Here is a 21,125-nt window from a genome sequence, read left to right as displayed (position 1 = left end):
TTAAAATTAAACATAAATAGTATTTGATGAAAACTAACCACATGATGTACGATGAACGGTTAGGATATAAGGATCACATCAAGCTTTGGGGTCCTTTGTGGTTGAACACCAATCTCTTGTGAATTACTCAAATACTTCATAAGAGCTAAAACTTTAACTTGCTAAGAAAGAAGGACTATCTTGAATGTTGAATGTCAATAATCTTTTAAGGGCAATTTCAACAAAGTGACATATAATGTTAAGTATTATTCTCTTTCTTCACATCTCTTAAGTTAAGGACTATGCATTAAAATTTTGCATCACAATTAATTATTTCATATTGAGACAATTATGTATTAGATTACTCTCATACCTAAACAACCCGTATCGAATTGCTCATTCAATATCATATCACTCTCATACCTGAACAACCAATATCATTTCGAATTGGATAATGCTATTTATCCACCTCTTTTTACCTTTTACATACTTTTGTTAATTTTTATCCATAATTTTATTCGATTCATTCGATCTGACGACATGAAATTATAAAAGATATGTAAGGGATAAAAATAAGTATGTGGATCATACCACCCTTCCCAATTTACCATTCATTCATGATTTCCCTAATAAAAAAAAGAAAACAAAGGATTTGACAAAAAAATAATGAAAAAAGAAAAGAAAAGGATGGAAATGGGAATGGAATTGAGATGTGGGGAAAGGGTAGACCGTTCATTTCAGTACGCTACCATTGTTTGGTCAACAAAGAGTGCCACGTGTCAAAAAATACTGAAACTAAAGTCCGCCATGTACAGATTGAGAAAATTTTCAGTGTAATTGAAACACGGAGTGATACATCACGTGTCATTATATCAATGGTAGAATATATGTTTTAAAATGTTAATAACTTAAAAAAAATACAATTTCCTATGTAAAAATATATGGTGTACTTCCGTCGCAAAATGAAAATTTTCTGGAAAAGACCATATTATCCCCCCTCCTTCGGTGACTTCGATGCCTTGAGGCTTGAGTTGTTCGCAAGGCACAACGAACCAGGGCGTGCATAGTATGACTCAGAAACAGAGAAGCGCCACAACCCCGAAGCTCCTTGTGACTGTATCACTATGCGATTAGCGAACCGGAGATCAATCGCAAATCGACGGAGATGGTGAAATTCGCGGATTACGGCAGATTTCACGGCCTATTCCTCGGTTCATCGGAGGAATTTTGGCGCGAAAACATTCGTGGCGGTTTCGCCACTTTCGTTGCTGTGCTCTTCGTCTTGTCTTGCCACTGTGCCAAGAGGTTTTACTTTCGGAAATCCTCTGCCTCCAGTGCTTCTCCGGTTCTATCGGATTCTGATCCCCCCACCTCTGGCTCTCGAAGTCCGCAGCTCAGGTGATTTTCCTCCTGGGGTTTGCCTGTGTTCAGTTGGGTTCGTCTCGTCTTGGCTTTTTTCTGATTTGGTGATTTCTGGTTTTAAATCTAAGATTTTTCGGATTGGGTTTTGTTCTCTTGGTATCTCTATTCAATTGGGTTTCGATTAATTTTTCTACAATTTGGTATTTGGGTTCAATCCATTTAAGTTATATGATAATTGGGTTTTGATCAAATGGATGGTTTTTCTTAATTTTCTCAATGTGTATATGTCAAATTTCATTGGGTTTCTTGTTCTTCTCCAATTTTGTTTAAAAACTAGTAGAACTTTGGGGTGATTGGTAATTGAGATTTTAGAAATCAAATTTTGTGGTATCAAGTTATGATTGTGTTACTTAAGTGTTCGTTCTGTTTACTTCTGCAGCACCTCAGAACTGGTGACAGATGCAGATTTGAAGTTTCTGATTGATAACTTGGAGGAGAAGACAGGCGAATATGTGAAATGGGAAAATGTCATAGACAAAAGAAATGATGTTCTTTCTTACTATGCTAAGTGCTGCAAGCCTAAGGTCATTCATCTTGTCTTAGTCTTTGAATTGATTATGATATGCTAACTTATCCTTTCTGTACCACAAAATTACCAGTGGCGTTTATACTTGTTCTAGAATCCGTTGGTCGCATGAAATACTTGATTCCTTGTTTAACTCTACTGGTTTTAGCAAATAAAGGGTATGGAATTGAGTTTATGTATCTTTTTTCTTGCATTCAGGATGGTCCTTTGACATACTTGAGTGTGACGATATTCGAGAATTGCTCTCCTGAGAAGCTGAGAGACTTCTACATGGACAATGATTACAGAAAACAATGGGACAAGATGCTGATTCAGCATGAGCAGTTACAGATGGACAAAAACAATGGGGTTGAAGTTGGTCGGACAATAAAAAAGTTTCCACTGTTGACAGCTAGAGAATATGTATTAGCTTGGAGATTGTGGGAGGGGAAGGATAAAACCTTTTATTGTTTTATCAAGGTAACTGCTACCTGAAAATTATTCATACGTAAATAACATCTAGGCAATTTTGAGTTGTGTGAAGTTTAGATTTTCCATGTGCTGGTGGTCCAAATGTTATCTAATGAGTTGATATATCATATGCATTTCTTTCTCTATCTCTCGCTTTCTCTAGCATAATTCCCTTTTATTTTTTTTACGATTAAGTTTTTTCCTTTGGTTCTCTTCGTCCTTTTAGCACTTATCTGCCTCTCTTTATAAATTACCTGATATGCTTTCCAATAATGATGACAGGAATGTGAACATCCTTTGGCACCACGCCAGAAGAAGTATGTGCGTGTTCGTACTTTCAGATCTGGTTGGCGAATCCGAAAAGGCAAGATCCCAATGAGTCCAACTTTGTTGTTTATTTTGTATCTACCATTTCAATAAAAGGAAATTTCCTTTGTCTTTATGTTTAATTTCAATTAATCATTTTATCCCACGTTGAGCTGCTTTCATATTTATTCAGAAACTCATACCGTGAACTATAAGGCCTATTTCAAATAGCAAATATGCTTAACTAAGCTCTATACTGCTGAACATGATACAGTAATTTCTGACAAGGATCAGTAGTTTTCCACTTTTCCTTAATGTACTTGTGGTGGATAAAGAAATGAGTTTTCTTCTTCTTAGGCGCTAGTTGCATGTATCAGGCAAAACACAAAAGCACCACTTACACTTCGAAGATTTCTTTGGCTGAAATTCTGGCAGACTGAATTTTATGAAACAGAAACTGTTTATAATTTTCTGATTTTAATCATCTGTTACAGTGCCTGGTACTAATGCTTGTGAGATCAAGATGTTTCACCAAGAAGATGCTGGTTTAAACGTGGAGATGGCAAAATTGGCCTTTTCTAGGGGCATATGGAGCTATGTGTGCAAGATGGGCGGCGCACTTAACAGATATTCAACAATCAGCTCTCATCAATCAAGTTCTGCTGCTTCTGCTGTCACATTAATTAGAAGGGTCAGGACAACTTTCTTCGATGGAGTTGTATTGTTTAAATTTTAGGCTCCTAAATTTTAATATACATTGGTTGTCTTGGACTCATGCTACATTTAAGGCATTTCTTGATGGAGCTTTATCCAACTTATCAGGGTACTTGGCTGGTTTCTCATGTATTAATTTCTTTAGAGAGTTAGTTGAGGTAGATGAATTCTCTTGGTCTTATGTAGTAGACTTTCACTCGATGCTTAGTTGTCTAAGCACCGGTCTGTCTCAAGTAACTTGGGCACTGTCTGGGATTCATGTTTTGTATATCTTGTCGGTATTGTGCTGCTTGGTAAGGGTTTCGTGTTTTTTGACTTAAAGTTTCTGACCAACATTGAATGCTGATAATATTGGGTTTGTTTCACCCAGACAAGGTTATTTTACATCCGGAGCATATATTATTACATGTTTGTAGCATTGTGCAGCCTAGATGAAAATTTGAATGTTTCCCTAACTCAACTACTCCGCCCATGCTTGTCTCTGGTGCTTTATAGTGGTGAAACAAATAGTGACCATACTGGGCTTTTCCTGCCCCTATCGGTAACTAGGAGTCTAAGGAACTCTCTGAAGGATGTCTATAGTTTACTATTCATGCTCGTTTCTTTTAATTTTAGAGATGCAAAATAACTGATCTTTCTACATATTTGTAATCTGCATGCTGTTGGTACTGATCGTAATTCTCCTCCACACAGGTTCCCCCTCAATTGGAAGCCACGGATGAAATGACCTCTCAAGCAACCTCAGTAACAACTTCTGTTTGCAGACCAACCATGGGCGAGGGAAGGAAATTGTCAAGAACACCTTCAAAGAAATTGTTAGCCAATGGCCTGCTGCTTCTTGGGGGAGTGGTCTGCCTGTCTCGTGGTCACTCTAGCCTGGGCGCTAAGGTTGCCATGGCTTACATCTTAACGAAGTGGAGTAAGCGTGGCGCTTCAAGTCAAAGCAGTGAAATTTCAGGTGCATGACCTTGTTGCCATCACAAATAATTTTGGACGGCTGAGTAAAGTTTTCTTATCTAGATCATTGATGGGCCATCTACCATGGAAACCAACTACTACGCTCTACTTCTGCAAAAATGAGAAACGGAAGAAGGGTGGAGGGTAGTTCCTTAATTGTTCATCATGCCTTCCAAATCGTATAAATATCTGCCTACCCTTTTACCATATTTATATCCTGATGGCTGGCAATCGGGTTGCACAATGATCAATGGGAAAGGCCTATTGGTTCTGAATCTCCGATGCAACTTTTTCGTTGTAGTCCCAGCAACTGGTCATTCTATGACCTCTTGCGGGATACAGAGTATAACGTTGTGTGGCTGCGGTCGGGCAGAAGGTTTCTCTGCTCTTGTATGATAACTCAGATCTATCTGCAATAAACTCAAGCTGCTTTTGAAGTTCTCGGAACCGTTGGGAAGGTTAAGGTGTTTGTGCTTTGATGATTAAATTTGTATGGGAGTGTTATGCTTACATCCTTCATTTTCCGCATCAGTTATGACCCTGAGGATATGTGTTGGCTTCTTGGTGTATTACGCTCATCCACCCTAATTTCTTTTACACATTATTTATGCATCTATTCTGGAAAATTTATCTTTGGAAATAATAATGCAAGGGGTTCTTCACAAATAAGCCGCCAAAGCGAAACTATATTTCACGGTAAAATCACTCGTTGTCTTCGAAGCGATTAGGATTAATTACACTAATACCCTTTGAGGTTTATCGTATTTTCATAAAAATTCCTCACGTTTGAAACATTACACTAACACGTTCTAATTCATTTTCATATAAACCTTTTAGGGCTGAAATCGTTTTAAAATATTTTTTTAAAGGCAAATTTGCCCTCTTTATTAATTACTTAAGAATAAAAAGCTCTCAAAATTAAATATAATTAAAACTCTTAAACTTTTTTATTCTATTGTTTTGTCAAAACTCAAAGGTGTAACCTAAACCATGCTCCGCTAACCCAGAGATGAGAGAGTCAGAGCCATGGCCGATTGCCTCGCAGTATCGCGAAGGCTGGGGAAGAATCCACCCCAACTACTGAAGCTCCGAGGTGAGATCCGGATTTTTCTTGGCGTATATGCGTTTGGTTTTTGTTTTAAGGTTTGTGTCAAGGAAGATATATTATTTGTAATTCTGCATACTTAACCAAAGTTGTTGAAGCTTAACTGCAGTTAAACCCAAAGATTTTGAGTTTGTGGAAACATATTAAAAGAAAATTACTGTTTTTGGTCACCGTGCGAGAATTACCCCTTAGATAATTACATTTCCAATTTTTTGTTTTCATATAATTCCCTTTTTATACTGAAAATATGCATCTACTTTTGGTTGGTGATTTTTTTGAGTAGTAATCGGTACCCTGCTCCTTTTTTTTTTTTTTTTTTTTGAGTACATCGATATTTGTACACTAAGGGAAGGGAGGGTTCGGCTAAGCTACACAATGAACAGCCTAATTTGGTATCGAATTCGCCATCCACGAGATTCAAACCTAAAACCTTTCACTTCTAAGTGAAGAGGAATACCACGAGATCGTAGTACTGAGTGGCTTGTACCCTACTCCCTTAATTTGACTGGTTAATTACCTGAGTAAGTATATCTAGTACTAATTAATTTATGTGTACTTTTTGATCCGCAAACAAACAGATGAGAAGAAAGAAAAAAAAGCTGTTGAAAGTCGATCCCAACTTGAGGATGATGCTCATACTTCAAAGAAGGAACGTTACCGCGAGTCTAAGAAATGCCATTTCAGAAAGAGCCAGTTTTATTATATTTAGTTTTAAAAGGCTTTTTTGTTTTTTTTTTTTTAAGTAATTAATAATGAGGATAAATTTGTCTTTAAAAAAATATTTGAAAGTGATGTTAGCCCTAAAGGAGTTATGTGAAAGTGATTTACAACATCAGGGGGTGTTAGTGTAATGTTTCAAACGTGAAGGGTTTTTGTGAAAACAAGATAAACCTCATGGGGTGTTAGTGTAATTAACCCTTAAGCGTTATACCCGACATTAGACGTTGATAAGTGATTTTTTTTCCTTAATTAATGTTAAAATTACTGATGTCAATTTTTTTAGGTTGACCCAATTTTCTCCATTTGGGATAAATTCTACTCGAATAGTCGAATTAGAAAGAAGGGAAGGGGAAAATAAACTCAAGTCCAAGACCCTGAAATGGGGTAAAACAAAATATTTAAAAACTTAATACCTAAGTCTTTTAGGTTCAGGTGTTTGCGCACGTTCTAATCACATTTAGATGTTTGTTAATGTTTTAATTATGTAAACAACTAAACACTTGTCAGTTGGGTGCGAGATGATAGTTGTCTGCATACGAGTGTATACATGATTTACATTGTCAAGAAAAAACAATTGGATATAATGGTTGCATAGTAAATAGTATATTTACAAAATGAAATGTATATATATATTTATACATCCCAAAAGGGCAAGATGGGAAATTCAGCTGGACATTTTGAAAAACAGTTGAAAAGGGCGGATTGTGTCCTCACGTTTCGCTGGGGACTGTTGCAAATGCTGTCTTTCTCGACCAATTTTAACTGTACATTGGTTAATGTCTTCTGCTCCTTTTCCTCTTTGTCTCTAATTTAAAACAAAACTCAATCCCTCTTAAAAAAAAAAAAACCACCCCAGATATTCCAACAATATTCGCCAAAACAATTAAACAAATTTAATGTTATTTAGGGTTGTCTTTTTTCTCTTTGTTGCTTCTTAATCGATCAATGTTGAATCAAATCTAAACCACATAACCCATCATTTTTTTTTGTGATTTATTATTATTTTGTTTTTTGTTTCTGGGTTTTGCTTCTATTTTTTGTGCCGGAAAGGATGATCCACTTCCACAACATTCTGGTGTTGTGGGTTGTTTTATTAGGGTTCTTCGCAACCGGTGTTTATTCCAAGACCAATTCTCAAGATGGTAAGCCTCAAATTTGTTTTGGTCTGATTTATGTTAATGTGTAGTTTCTTGGGTTTAGAACCTAAAATTCAGGCTCAATGTTACAACGATGAGAATTTCTTTGTCATATTGAGAATTTTTTTTTTAGAAACATATGCTAATCACGTATTACTAGTAGGTTACTACAATTACAAAATTAATCAGGTGAAAAGATCGTGAGAGATGTTCGTCATATGATCAATTGCAAAGGCACAAGAAAATTTGCTTCAGAAACATTTCATAACGGCCTCTAGATTTTTAGCTTCCTCCAAACATTTCTAATGTGCAATTTTTCGGGTGGTTTTTACCTCTTATAGGCTTACATTCCGTTAAAAGATCTAATGAAGATAGGTGCTTACATATTTTCCTATATCGACATTCTGATGTTTTTGTGTATCTTGCAGTATCTGCCCTTAATGTGATGTATAACAGCTTTCAATCTCGTTCTAAACTAAAAGGTTGGAAATCAAGTGGCGGCGACCCTTGCGGCGAGTCATGGAAAGGGATAACATGCTCAGGCTCATCTGTAACCGAAATGTATTTCTCATTTCAAACACACATCAAGACTTACATTATATGTCTCGAGTTCACAAGTTAAACCTATTTTGCATTGAAATTTTTGCAGAGACTTGTCTGACCTAGGGCTCAGTGGATCAATGGGATACCAGCTTGCAAGCTTAACATCTGTCACTAAATTGTAAGGCTTAGCTCATTAGAATAGGCGTTTTTCTTTTTCTTTTCAAAGCGCATAAGCTGACGGACGTGCATTCTTCGTCATAGTACAGTGATTTAAGCAAGAACAACCTCAACGGTGATATACCCTATCAACTGCCCCCTAGTGCAAAGTACATGTAAGTCCGCAGACAAACATTTCATATTGTATTACACTGTGTTATAGTTTGTGTGCGCACGTGTGTAGAGTATTTCCATCGTTGTCAATACTAATCTCATGACCTTCATGTTCAGAGATCTTTCTCAAAATGGTTTTTCGAACACAGTACCGTATTCAGTATCTCAGATGTCTGGCCTTGAAACCCTGTAAGTAGAACATGCTCTGAGTTCACATAATGTTCTAACGAAGTCACTTCCATTTCTAAACATTCTTTCGGCGAATGCAGAAATCTTGGTCGTAACAAGCTTAACGGACAGTTGAGTGATATGTTTGGCAAACTTACTAAACTCAAAGAACTGTAAGTTCTTCTAAACTTTGCATCAAAGGTCCCACTTTCATATTTTAACCTGATTACTTGAAATTTATTCAGAATGTAATCAGTAGTAGTTCTTCTTTCGTATTCGACAGTTAATTTTTCCCTCCGGTATTCTCTTTTTAGTTCTGACAGATATTTGCTGCTATACTTTAAGGGTTAGTGACTAACTCGTATATCACGAAATCATGTGCAGGGATCTATCTTACAACTCAATAACTGGCAACTTGCCTCAGAGTTTTGGAAAGCTTTCAAGCCTCAAAAAATTGTACGAAGCATTAAATCCTCTAAATTTATATTTATACGTTTTCTAGGTTCCTGGTTGGTAAGCCCCTTATGTCTTTGTGCAGGTATCTGCAGAACAATCAACTTACCGGTCAAATCAACGTGCTTGTGAACACTCCCGTTGAGGAATTGTACGTGTCTTTGATCTAGATTTTTGTTATACAAATGAAATTCATTTAGCAAAACATCTTATAACATGTTTTGTTTCTTAAACACTTCTTATTGAAATTTTAAAAAAAAAACTTTGATTTTCGTTATGTACCAGCTACAGTTAGTAACATTTTTTCACACAATGAATTCATTATTGTGCTGGCAGGAATATCGAAAACAACCGCTTTTCTGGCTGGATCCCCAACGATTTGAAGGGTATAAACATAAAGTGAGTATCTCTTTCAAAGATCAATGTAGGTATGCAGTGCTTAAGAATTTTTTTTTCTGACTTTATCTAATCGAAGGTCTGGAGGAAACTCCTGGTCGTCTGGACCATCTCCACCTTCTCCTCCTGGTGCGCACCGCAATAGAGGGTCAGGCAAAACGAGTGGCAGCAGCAACTCTTCTGTAGTCGCTGGAGTAACCATAGCTGGGATAGCTCTTGGCGTATTGTTGCTGCTTGCAATTATAATTGCGCTGTTTTCTAGAAGAAAACGTTCTTCTTCGCATCTCCTTGATGATGACAGGCTTAGCCAGCGCAAGTCGTTTCGCACCTATTCATCTAAGGATTTATCTAAAGAATTGACTGCTGACTACAAAGGTAATTTGATTGTTAATAAAATTTTTTTGGTGGATAATATAACCAGTATTGTCTTCAGAATGTCTTTCTCCCCTTTTTTTGGTCCCTTGAGTGTCCTTTGATTTATTCAATCCAAAGGCTAGAAAAAAGGGACGAGTGCAGAAGGGGACAAAAAGAGCGTGTGTAAATCATTTCTCTATTCTTATATGGATTTAATTAACTTTCTACTATAGTTTTCTTGTTACATTGTAACGTGGGATCACTCTCGACTAACTAGACGATATGCTGTTGATAGATTCTGCAGCCGTTTCAATTGACATAAAGCCTGTTTCAAAATCTTCATCAATTGGTTTCAAGTCACTGTCTGGCCGTTTGCAATCCTTTGCCAGAAGAAGCACCTCTGTAAAAGCTACCGCTTACGCTTTGGCAGATTTGCAGGTTGCTACTGCTAACTTTGCACCAGCTCGCCTTCTCGGGCAGGGCTCCATTGGACGTGTTTACAGGGCTAAATATGATGATGGGAAGGTATATTTTATTATCATTATATGATTGCTATTTCTCTAGCTATACTTATATGTTCATGTTAAAATTTTGTTTCCAATAATTCTATGCCACATATGTATCAGGTTTTAGCCGTTAAAAAGATTGATTCCTCACTTTTTCAAGGCTCACCACCGCAAGAATTTTCTAACATTGTCGTAAACATCTCCAAGATTCGTCATGCCAACATCGCGGAACTTGTTGGCTATTGTTCAGAACACGGGCACAACATGTTGATTTATGAGTACTTCAGAAATGGCTCGCTTCATGAATTCTTACACATGTCGGATGACTACAGTAATCCCCTAACTTGGAACACAAGAGTCAGAATCGCTTTAGGCACTGCCCGGGCTGTTGAGTAAGTGAATATATATACTTGTATATCTAGCAATTAGCTATTTTCATTTACCAGGATTTCTTGTAATAATTTAGTAAACTCTTTGTAAATTGTTTCCAGATACCTCCATGATGGTTGCTTTCCATCCACAGTTCACAAGAACATCAAATCATCCAATATTTTGCTTGACATCGAACTCAATCCCCGTCTTTGCGATCATGGCTTGGCAACATTTCACCAGGTTAATTCTCGTCACTCTTCAAACTAAATGCAATCTTTCATAGATAAGATATTCGGGCTTTGCTGTCTATAGAGAATACGATTATTTTTATGTACTGATGATGATTTCTCCTCCTGTTTTTTTCAGCGTACTAGCCAAAACCTTGGGATGGGATACAATGCTCCAGAATGCACAAAGCCGTCAGCGTATACAGCAAAGAGTGATGTTTACAGTTTTGGAGTAGTCATGTTGGAACTATTGACAGGTCGAATGCCTGTTGACAGGTACGTTAGATTTGCTTCTCACTCTCCCTCGCATTCGCTAACATTGTCAATGTCATGCAATTCTAAACTGGTTTTGTTCCTCTCTTTAGTTCAAAACCACCAGTGGAGCAGTGCCTTGTGCGATGGGCAACTCCCCAGCTTCATGATCTCGACTCACTGTCACAAATGGTTGACCCTGCACTGCGTGGACTCTACCCTCCCAAGTCAGTCTCGCGGTTTGCTGATATTGTTGCTATCTGTGTTCAGGTAATTACTAGTGGCTTAGATGCCTTAAAGCCACTGGCTAGGCTTAACTTTAATTTTGGGATATAGTACTGCGATTTGTACCACATTTACGGATCATTACCATCCTGAACAGTTCTCTAATAGAGGTGGGTCGCAAGTAGTTAGTAAATGTAGTACAGATAACATTATTCGAACAGTACATGAACAATTATCTTGAAAAAAATAAACTGTTTTTTCAATATTGATTCACTTATGCTTTTACTCTTTTCTATTTGGGAAATGGCAAAAGATTTGTTCATTAATTTTTATTCCTTTGCATCTATCAGCGGGAGCCAGAATTTCGGCCACCGATGTCAGAGGTGGTGCAACAGTTGGTGCGGTTAGTGCAGAGCTCTACTACGAACATGAGGGAGGATTTTGGTCTCGGGTCTCATAACTCTAGTGCCATGAGCAGCAAGAGAGAAGATCTTGCAGCTTCTCGTCGCTTGACTGACTTTTGATGATGGTAGCGACGATCGAGAGGACAACGGTTTTCATTTTGATCAATATCGTGTAAGCATAAAAGAGACAGATTGAGTCAATTCTTTTAAATGTTTTTCTCTGTCTGCTCTAGCTGCCCAATATTTTAAAACAGATTTACTTCAAAATTATTCTCATGAATTATGGGCCCTAAAAGTTCTCCGAGGCATTCTAACTTGTTCATTATAGGAGAAGCAGATTTGAGAACAAAAAAAAAGGTTATTGGAAATTGATCATGGGGGAGAATTACAACGGGAAATTCAGGAAAGTAAAACATGTTCGGGGTGTGACTTAAGAATTTTGTTTTAGAGGAAGAGTCTTGTTCAAGGAAACCGTCTCTCCTAAGGTTAGGAATTAATATTGTAATTTAATTCTGATTGGATTCATAATTTGTACAGATCCTTACTTGTACGTCAAGTATAAGCGATTGTATATATATGCCTTTGTGCTATGAATATAATTACCAAGTTTATAATTTCTTTATGGTATGAACGAGTTAAGGTTGCAACTTGTGCCGCAGCCCTTCCCCCCCTCGACCTAAATTTTTTTGCCTTCTCCTTCCACCACGGCAGCCGCTTCCTCATCCTCTTGAGCTCCCTCTCTTCCTTCTCGACCTAGTGTGACTCACTTCTTCAAGCTTACTGAGACTAATTTTCTCAACTGGACGTGTCAGATACGTCCCTTCTCGATTGCTCATGATCTTTTCTCTCATGTTGATGGCTCCTCCTCTGCACCTAACACCGAGCTTCCTGCTACTGATAATGCTTCCGTCAAGCCTAATCCTGAATATGTTTCGTGGTATAAAACTGATCAACCGGTGTGCAGCTACCTTGTTTCTACTCTCTCCGAGTGTATTTCTCTCATTGGTGGCTGGCCTTCACTCTGCTAAGGCTAATTAAGATTGTCTCCATCAACACTTTTCTTAAGTCTCCGTGGCTGACGCTGTTAATCACGTTTCCTCCTCCTTGATCAGCAAAAAAGGACTCGCTCTATTCATGCATCAGACTAAAAGCAACCACCCAAAAGTCGAAAACTACTTTCATTCGTGTTAGCATGCCGTCCTTGATGACGTGGTTGAATGCATGCATATTAGATAAGCAAAATTTTGACCATTTTTTCCGATCTTTCAGCCAGCTTATGTCATGCATATTATTGGTAAGCTTGACGGTGATTGCATTAACCTTCTGTAAGCACGACATGTAGAAAATGTCATCATCAAACAGAAGTTTGATATCATCCAGGTGTCCCATCTTTATTTGCGTGTTTGTGTTGGTTTCCGATTTTGATAGGTTGAAGAGCAAAAGCAATGGCTCGAGCAAGAAGGCTGCAAGGGTCCGAACAAGCCTAATATATAGGCCGGCCTGCAAGTGTCGTCTTCGTTTTCACTGTGATTTAGATTTTGTAATTATATTTGTATGAAATTTTCGTTCAAATTTATACAGAGAGTGCTTCGGCTCTAAAGTTTTAAGATGTATATTCCAATTTATTTCGATTTTTGATCTCTTGGTGTTTTGGAGACAAAAATCAACACACAATAAAAGGCTTTTAGTCCACCATCTATAGAATTTTGCCGACTCCGACTATTGAAAATAGAGACCAAGGGGTTTAGGTGAGTGCAGCCTCCATACAAAAGTGGCGAGTACGAAATGAAACAGTAAAAGGGAGGGCGAGAAATTTATCAGTGTCGTGATTATGTTCTCATTGTTGAAGTTTTGTTGTAGTACAATTTATGTATGTCGTGGATTACCTATTGTCAGCATAAAAATATATGGCTATTTTGGTATATCTTAAAAAGGGATACATGACATCAGTTTGGTTAATTCTAATTGATTAGTTTCATAGGAAAGTCCATTTTGAAGAAACTACTTAGGTGGAATGTGTTGATTTAATCCCTTTTGTACATAGGTGGCCAAAAGTTTTACAATTTTTAATTGGACTCTATAGATTAAATATTTTTGTATGTGAAAGTCTTCCTAATTTTTTTTTATGTAAATAACATTAATCTTCTATGATATATCTTTTATATCTTTCAAACAACTTATATTCCCGTAGCAACGGACGGGCAACATTTCTAGTTCCTTTTATTCTTCGTGGGCTGGATAAAGATTATCTTATGTTTGTGGTTTCCATTCTTAGCACGCCTGCGTTGCCCACTGTTGGATTTATGGCCAAATTCTATTGGCCTTTAATTGCTCTCACCAGCCTATTCAATGGACCTTTTATTTAGCCCTTTTGAAAAGCCACGTGAGGTGGCTAGGGTTTTAATTGGCAGCTGCTGCTATCTGCTGCCTTTTGATAGCAACAGCACAAAATAAATAAATAAATAAATAAATAAAAAATAAATAAATAAATAGAGTAAGAGATCAAAGGGGGTGCCGCAGCCCCATTTTGGAAAGAAGAAGAAAGTGTGCTTCTCTTATTTGGTTAGCACTCACTCAATCAAAGTTGTATTTGTGTATTAACTTTGAGCTTTGTATAGAGATGAAATTATTTACTATATTTCATTCTCTATTTGTTTCTTTGGTGAGTGAGAATTATTGGGTGTATAGAGGCTTTGGGTTGTGAGATTGCCAACACTTTGTAAACACTCTCATTTGATTGATAGTGGATTATTGGATGAGCTCTTATTGCTCCGAGAACGTACTTGAGTTACACTGATTGTCGAGGAACTTGGTTAAATCTTGGTGTCTTTTCTATTTTTTGTTCTTGCATTTCATTTGATATATTTCATGTGGGTTAGCTTGAGTTGATTTCCAATTGGTTTGGTGTTATCCTAGCACAACAATTGGTAATAGAGCATTGATTTCTCTTGGGTACAGACTAGTTGCTAAAGATGTCAAATGGACAAGATGAGAATCTTTTTGGAAGCAACTCGGGGTTTGCATGAACTATGGTGCAAAATGAAAAGTTTGAAGTGGAAAAATTTGATGGCACAAACAATTTCAGGATGTGACAATGTAAGGTCAAGGATGTATTGACCCAACAAGATCTACAACGCTTTGGGAGATAAGCCAGAAGTTATGTCAAAGTTGGAATGGGAGAAATTAAATTTATGGGCTTGTTTTACAATTCAGTTGTGCCTTGCAAAAACTTAGAAGTATTTTGTGATGCGAGAGACAATAACAAATGTGTTGTGACAAAAATTAGAAAACTAGTACATGACGAAGAGTGCAAATAACCAACTACATTTGAAGAAAAAACTCTACCACTTCCAATATAAAGAAGGTACAAAAATGACTAGACATCTTGATACTTTTAATAAGTTGATTGCCGACTTGATGAATTTAAATGACAATATTAATGATGAAGATAAGGCCTTAATATTGTTGAATTCTTTGTCGGACTCTTATGAGCATTTTGTTACCACTATTATGCATGGTAAAGAAGCTGTGAAATTTAAAGATGTGTCAAATTCCTTGATGAATTATGAAATGAGGCATAGAGATAAGAATCATGATAGTACCTTTGAGGCTTTATTTGTTAGAGATTGATCATCGAAGAAGAGATCTTTTTCAAGTAGGAAAAAATCACAATCTCGACCTAAAGGAAATTCCAAAGAAAGAAAAAGTTTGGAAATAGATGAATGTGCTTTTTGTTATAATAAGGACCATTGGAAGAAAGATTGTCCTAGGTTGAAGACCAAAGGGAAAGTGAGTTCTGAAGCTAATCTTGCTGAGCTTGAAACTGATTTTTTCTGATTTTGCTTTAACCGCTTCATCATCGTTTGATTGTACTACTAGTGGGTGTTTGGATACGGATTGTACTCATCACATGATTCCTCATATGGATTGGTTTTCAAGCTTGAAAGAGTTTGAGGATGATATTGTTTTCATGGGAGATGACAGTCCTTGCATAACAAAAAAGATCGATACAGTTCGTTTGAAGTTGCACGATGGCATGGTTAAAGAGTTGATAGGTGTTCAATATGTACCAAATTTGAAAAAAAATCTTATTTCTTTGGGCACTTTAGAATCTATGGGCTTCATGTTTCATTCAGATAGACAGACATTAAAAGTTACTTATGGTGCACTTGTTGTGATGAAAGCTCCTCGATGTGGTCATTTGTAGTTATTTCAAGAAAGCACTGTGACAGGTAAAGCGCCTGTAGTCTAAAAAATATATGGGCACATCTGAATCAGATACTGCTAGACTATGGCATATGAGATTATGCCACACCGGTGAGAGAGCTGTATAATGACTTCTGAAACAAGGTCTTCTAAAAGGTGTCATAACTTGTAAGCTTGATTTCTGCAAGCATTGTGTCTTGGGGAAGCAAACTAGAGTGAAGTTTGGTACTGTAGTACATCAGATGAAGGGCATTCTAGATTATGTACATTCGGATATTTGGGGTCCTACAAAGACTCTCTTTGAGTGGTAGACATTGGTTCGTAACCTTTGTTGATGATTATTCTAGAAGGTTTTAAGTCTACATTATGAAGCACAAGAGTGAGGTTGGGATTTTCTTGGGTTTGAAGAAAATGGTTAAGAACCAGATTGGGAAGAAGATTAAGATTTTGAGATCGGATAATGGTGGGGAATACACTTTTGACCCTTTCCTTAAAGTTTGCAAAGAGAAAGGGATTGTGAGACATTTACATCATCAACCGGTTACCCTTAACTGTTGTTCAGGGTAAGACACCAATGGAGGTATGGATTGAAAAACCTTCTTCTAATTATGACTATATTCGTATTTTTGGTTCACCTGCTTATTTTCATGTAATTGCAAATAAACTTTATCCTAGAGCCAAAAAAGGCTATCTTTCTTGGTTTTAGTAATGGTGTCAAAGGTCATAGGTTGTGGTGCCTAGAAATGAAGAAACTTGTAATTAGTAGAGATGTGACATTTGACGAAGAAAGTATGTTAAGAGACTTCGAGAAGAATGTAAAAGATGTCTAACACGTGGAGCTTGAGAAAGTTGCCTCTAATACTTCAAATCTTATTTCCGCTATGTCGAATCCACTACAAGTAAAGGAGTGGGAGACCATGAGGATGTTGAAGGAGTGAAAGTTGAAGACTATTTTCAAGATGAAGTGAAGAACAGAGGAAAGAGACATATTACCAAGCCAGCTCAATGTAGTGACTATGTTGCTTTTGCTCTTCCTATTATCATTGATGAGATTCCATCCAATTTTGAGAAAGCCATTGAGAGTGAAGAAAATGATAAGTGGTGAATGCCATGGGTGGCGAGATGAATTCTCTCTTAAAAAACAATACTTGGGAGGAAACTAAATTGTCTGAGGGTAAGAATGATATTGGTTGCAAATGAGTGTATACCAAGAAGGAAGGTGTTGATGAGAAAAGCAATATGAGATTTAAAACAATATTAGTTGCTATAGGGTATGCACAAAAGGAGGGCATTACCTATAATGAAATTTTTTCTCCGGTTGTGAAGCACTCCTCAATTCGTATTATGTTAGCTTTTGTTGCACAATATGATCTTGAGCTTGTACAACTTGATGTGAACACGACTTTATGACTTGTTGATTTGAATAAAGAGATCTATATGTGTCAACCAGATAGGTATAAAGTGAAAGAGAAGGAGAATTTGTTTTGCAATATGGCTTGAAACAATCTCCAAGACAATGGTATTAAAAAAATAGCATCCTATTATATATATGTTACTATGAGTCTAATTTATTTCCTTCAAATTCTTCCATAAAGTGTGAGGCCTTTGAGATAGGTGTTTTTTCTTTCTTTTTTTTATCTAATTTTTCCTTCTGGATGATTTAGTTTATTGGGATAATTTACTAGGATACCAGCATATAGATCACTTAGTTTATTGGAATTTGCTTTGTGGTTTTGCTTTAAGCAAATTAAGTACAATCAAGTGCAATTGAGGCTTCTTCTTGCTCTGTGTTTTGTTTATTGGGTACCTATTTGTGGTTTTCCTATAGGTCCCTAATGTGAAATGGAAAGATGTTGGCGGTGTTAATGATGTGAAGAAATTGATTCTGGATACTGTTCAGAACTTCAAGTATATGCTCTTTGTAAGCGGAAGATCCTATTCAATTCCTTATCTCACTGTTGGATTTGCCATTCAATTCCTTATCTTACTGTTGTATTTTCCTTGGCGTTTGGGTGCGCAATTACAGGGAGAGAGAGGGTGGGTGCAATCATTTTCTCTTTCTATATCCTTCCTTTCCCAATTTGCGTCTCTGGTTGTTGGCGTTCATCTTCCTCCTCAAGGTAAGGACTTTTCAATCAATTTCTGAAGATTTAATTTGGGTTTTATTGTTTTAGTTCGAACATTCACCGATCTATGAGCAATAGTTTCGGATCTAATGGTTTTGTTTTCGAATTTTCCTAGCTGTGTAGTTCATTTTTTTTTTGCTTCTGAATCTGAAAAATGGATTGAATGTTTTTTTTTATTGCTGTAGATATAACCCAGAATTATTATTATTATTATTTATTTATTTATTTTCATTTGGTGAATTGGGTTTGGTCGTTGTACATTTTTCTCTCCTGCATCTACACAACGTTGTTCTACCATGCCTGGGTTTCGAAGTTCCAAATCCAATTTAACGCTTCATCAACTCCACTTAAAAGGTTCCTGCGTATCTTTTTCTCCCCAAATTCTTGGCCAAATAATTTTATAAGATTCAGGGAAATGATGCTAGAAGTGCTTAAGCTTATATATCTGTTTATTTATTGTAACTTTTGTTTTAGTTGTTTTTAGAATGAGTACAATTGAATTGCTTGCCTGATCATTTGGTAAAAGTGCTTCTGTGTTAAATGTGCTTTTCTGTGAATAATCATTTGTTAAATATGCTTTTGCGTTTGAAGATTGACATTCATGCTGCAAGAATTAAGTTGTGCTAGATTATTCTGTAGTCCAACTGCGAATGTGTTGATGAAGAGGTTGAACATGTAACTCTGCAGTTTACGATCAGATAATTATTGGTTTCGAAATTCAAATTAACATTCATACATTTGAAAATTAGTTTGGGAATGCATAGGCTAATGTTCTTTTTCATTTTATGCGTTCCAAGCTCCAACTGTGTTTAATTCGAGACAATTTGGCTCATTTGTCTTGATTTGATAAAATTCTTGAGTAGATTGAACTAGTTCATTCTGAATTTTCAATTCAACACTACTACATTGTAAAACTGGTTTCCAAAGAAATTGTTTCCAATCCTGCTTAAAATTGACGAATGACTATTCTTGCAGAGTTGTATTGGACAGAACAGCTATCCTCGGGGAAAGCTGTAGCACCTGAGAATTTTGAAGGTGATCCGATCAAAGGCCATTTGCAGCTAATGATTCTCAATTTCTCGAGTACACCAGTAAAGGTCCTCTATCTATATTTCTCGTTGACATTTTTTTTTCCTTGATAACATAGTTCACAAGGCTTTTAACCTATTATTATGATTACTGTTAACAATTATTCTTAGAGAGAGATGGATACACGAACCAGTGCATTTTCAAGGAGTACTGGAACATCATTTTTGGAATTAGATAACAATACTTGCTATAATTTTGGTAAGGAATCAGTTGACAGTGTGGGGTTCGTGGATTTTGGATTCGGCATTCTCTGAAATTAGCCAAGGAGTGGAAATTTTGATTGGTTTGATTGGTAATTTAGTATGTTATTTAAAATTATGAGAGAAACAGAGATCATCGTATTATATATTTTATCAGAATTCAGCATTCAACATTTATTCAACATTTATGAATGTGAACTATCTTTGTATGTTTATCAATTTATTTTTTCATGGTTTTCAGTTTCCTAAAAAGTTTGACATTTATGAAATTTGACAATTTGTCTTCCTTTGCATTCATGCATTTGAACTGCAAATTAGTTTATGCTAAACACTGTTTAATAATTTAGAGAAAAGGTTTCAATTGTTTGTCATACAATGCTGTTGCAAATTTGATGATTTAGAATTAGCTTATCCATCTTCCATATGATTTCTAATCCCGCTGCAACGCGCGGGCAGCAATTTCTAGTATATGGCTATTTTGGTATATTTTAGAAAGGGATACATGACATCAGTTTGGTTAATTCTAATCGATTAGTTTCATAGGAAAGTCCGTTTTGAAGAAACTACTTAGGTGGAATGTGTTGATCTAATCCCTTTTGTACATAGATAGCCAAAAGATTTACAATTTTTAATTGGATATCGATTTAATATTTTTGTATGTGAAAGTCTTCCAAATTTTTTTTAATGTTAATAACATTAATCTTCTATGGCATAACCTTTTATATCTTTCAAACATAGTGTTTTATACAATTTATATTCACGTAGCAACGGGCAGGCAACATTTCTAGTTCCTTCTACTCTTCGTGTGCTGGACAATGATTATCTTATGTTTGTGGTCTCCATTCTTAACATGCCTGCGTTGCCCACTGTTTGATTTGCGACCAAATTCTATTGGGCTTTAATTGGTCTCACCAGCCCATTCAATGGGCCTCTTATTTAGCCCATTTGAAAAGCCACCTGAGGTGGCTAGGGTGTTAGTTGGCAGCTGATGCTATCTACTGTTTTTTTATTGATAGCAGCAGCGCGAAAAAAAAAAAAAAAAAGGGATTAAAGGGGTGCCGCAGCCCCATTTTGGAGAGAAAAAGAAAGTGTGCTCCTGTCACTTGGTTAGCACTCACTTAATCAAAGTTGTATTTGTGTATTATTAGCTTTGAGCTTTGTATAGAGAGGAAATTATTCATTATATTTCCTTCTCTATTTGTTTCTTTGGTGAGTGAGAGTTAATGGGTGTATTGAGGCGTTGGGTTGTGAGATTGCTAACACTTTGTAAATACTTCCATTTGATTGATAGTGGATTATTGGGTGAGCTTCTATTGCTTCGAGGACTTATTCCAATTACACTGACTGTTGAAAAACCTGGTTAAATCTCGGCGTCTTTTATTTTTATTCTTGCATTTCATTTGATATTATTTCATGTGGGTTAGTTTGAGTTGGCTTCCAATTGGTTTGGTGCTATCCTAGCACAACACCCACCTTTGTTGATCTGCGTCAGCGGCTCCTCGCCCACGCGGCACAGGCTGCGCGTCTCCATGCTTCCTCTGCTGCCCAAAAATATCTACCCATTGTGGGATCTTGCAGAATACCGCAAGTAGGTTCCAGTGCCATCCAAACCTTGAATTTCGCTGACTGTGTTGTGTAACTCATCCACCATTTAATGCATAGAAAATAAAACATGCACAATTGTGTGCAAGCAAACACAAAGTCAAGACTTGCTTCCAACTTTTCTTGTGGCAGTCACCATGTCTTCTCTTGAAACAAGACTTCCATGCCACAACCGAAAGCCAAACACAAAGTCACCAATGGCTGCTGCCATTTCAATGTAGCATTCAGAAAGTACACTATCAAAATTGTTGCCAACTCATAAGTATATGAGCCAAACACAACAATCCCACATCGGTAAGAGGGAGAGGAGAAAAGTAATTTAAATAGGATTATCCTATTTTAATTAATATCGAGATT

The 21,125-nt window shown here is 36.7% G+C and overlaps 3 protein-coding genes across 3 annotated transcripts; all 3 read left to right on the top strand.

Moving 5' to 3' along the window:
- Window positions 1–940: 940 nt before the first annotated feature.
- LOC137739047 (uncharacterized) lies at window positions 941–5,020 on the top strand. Its single transcript, XM_068478523.2, has 6 exons — window positions 941–1,377; window positions 1,781–1,925; window positions 2,126–2,386; window positions 2,660–2,741; window positions 3,178–3,374; window positions 4,091–5,020. The coding sequence occupies exons 1-6, from the start codon at window positions 1,145–1,147 to the stop codon at window positions 4,361–4,363; spliced, it is 1,191 nt and encodes a 396-aa protein (XP_068334624.2). The 5' UTR covers window positions 941–1,144; the 3' UTR covers window positions 4,364–5,020.
- Window positions 5,021–6,945: 1,925 nt separating this feature from the next.
- On the top strand, window positions 6,946–11,865 carry LOC137739045 (protein STRUBBELIG-RECEPTOR FAMILY 5). Its single transcript, XM_068478521.2, has 16 exons — window positions 6,946–7,321; window positions 7,744–7,876; window positions 7,965–8,036; window positions 8,125–8,190; window positions 8,306–8,377; window positions 8,458–8,529; window positions 8,741–8,812; window positions 8,895–8,960; window positions 9,146–9,208; window positions 9,285–9,580; window positions 9,855–10,084; window positions 10,186–10,457; window positions 10,557–10,677; window positions 10,804–10,940; window positions 11,030–11,186; window positions 11,492–11,865. Exons 1-16 carry the CDS (start codon window positions 7,231–7,233, stop codon window positions 11,663–11,665), a joined length of 2,094 nt encoding a protein of 697 aa, XP_068334622.2. The 5' UTR covers window positions 6,946–7,230; the 3' UTR covers window positions 11,666–11,865.
- Window positions 11,866–17,251: 5,386 nt separating this feature from the next.
- LOC137740969 (uncharacterized) lies at window positions 17,252–20,773 on the top strand. The gene is made up of 5 exons (XM_068480773.2): window positions 17,252–17,270; window positions 17,580–17,672; window positions 17,778–17,871; window positions 18,853–18,974; window positions 19,077–20,773. The coding sequence occupies exons 1-5, from the start codon at window positions 17,268–17,270 to the stop codon at window positions 19,218–19,220; spliced, it is 456 nt and encodes a 151-aa protein (XP_068336874.2). The 5' UTR covers window positions 17,252–17,267; the 3' UTR covers window positions 19,221–20,773.
- Window positions 20,774–21,125: the final 352 nt, after the last annotated feature.

The sequence above is a fragment of the Pyrus communis genome, chromosome 9 (assembly GCF_041283825.1).
Source record: "Pyrus communis isolate YQ-2024b chromosome 9, ASM4128382v1, whole genome shotgun sequence".
In the NCBI taxonomy this organism is placed as follows: Eukaryota; Viridiplantae; Streptophyta; class Magnoliopsida; order Rosales; family Rosaceae; genus Pyrus; species Pyrus communis.
The sequence above is the reverse complement of the archived record's forward strand: the minus strand, read 5'-3'. Positions and strand labels throughout refer to the sequence as shown.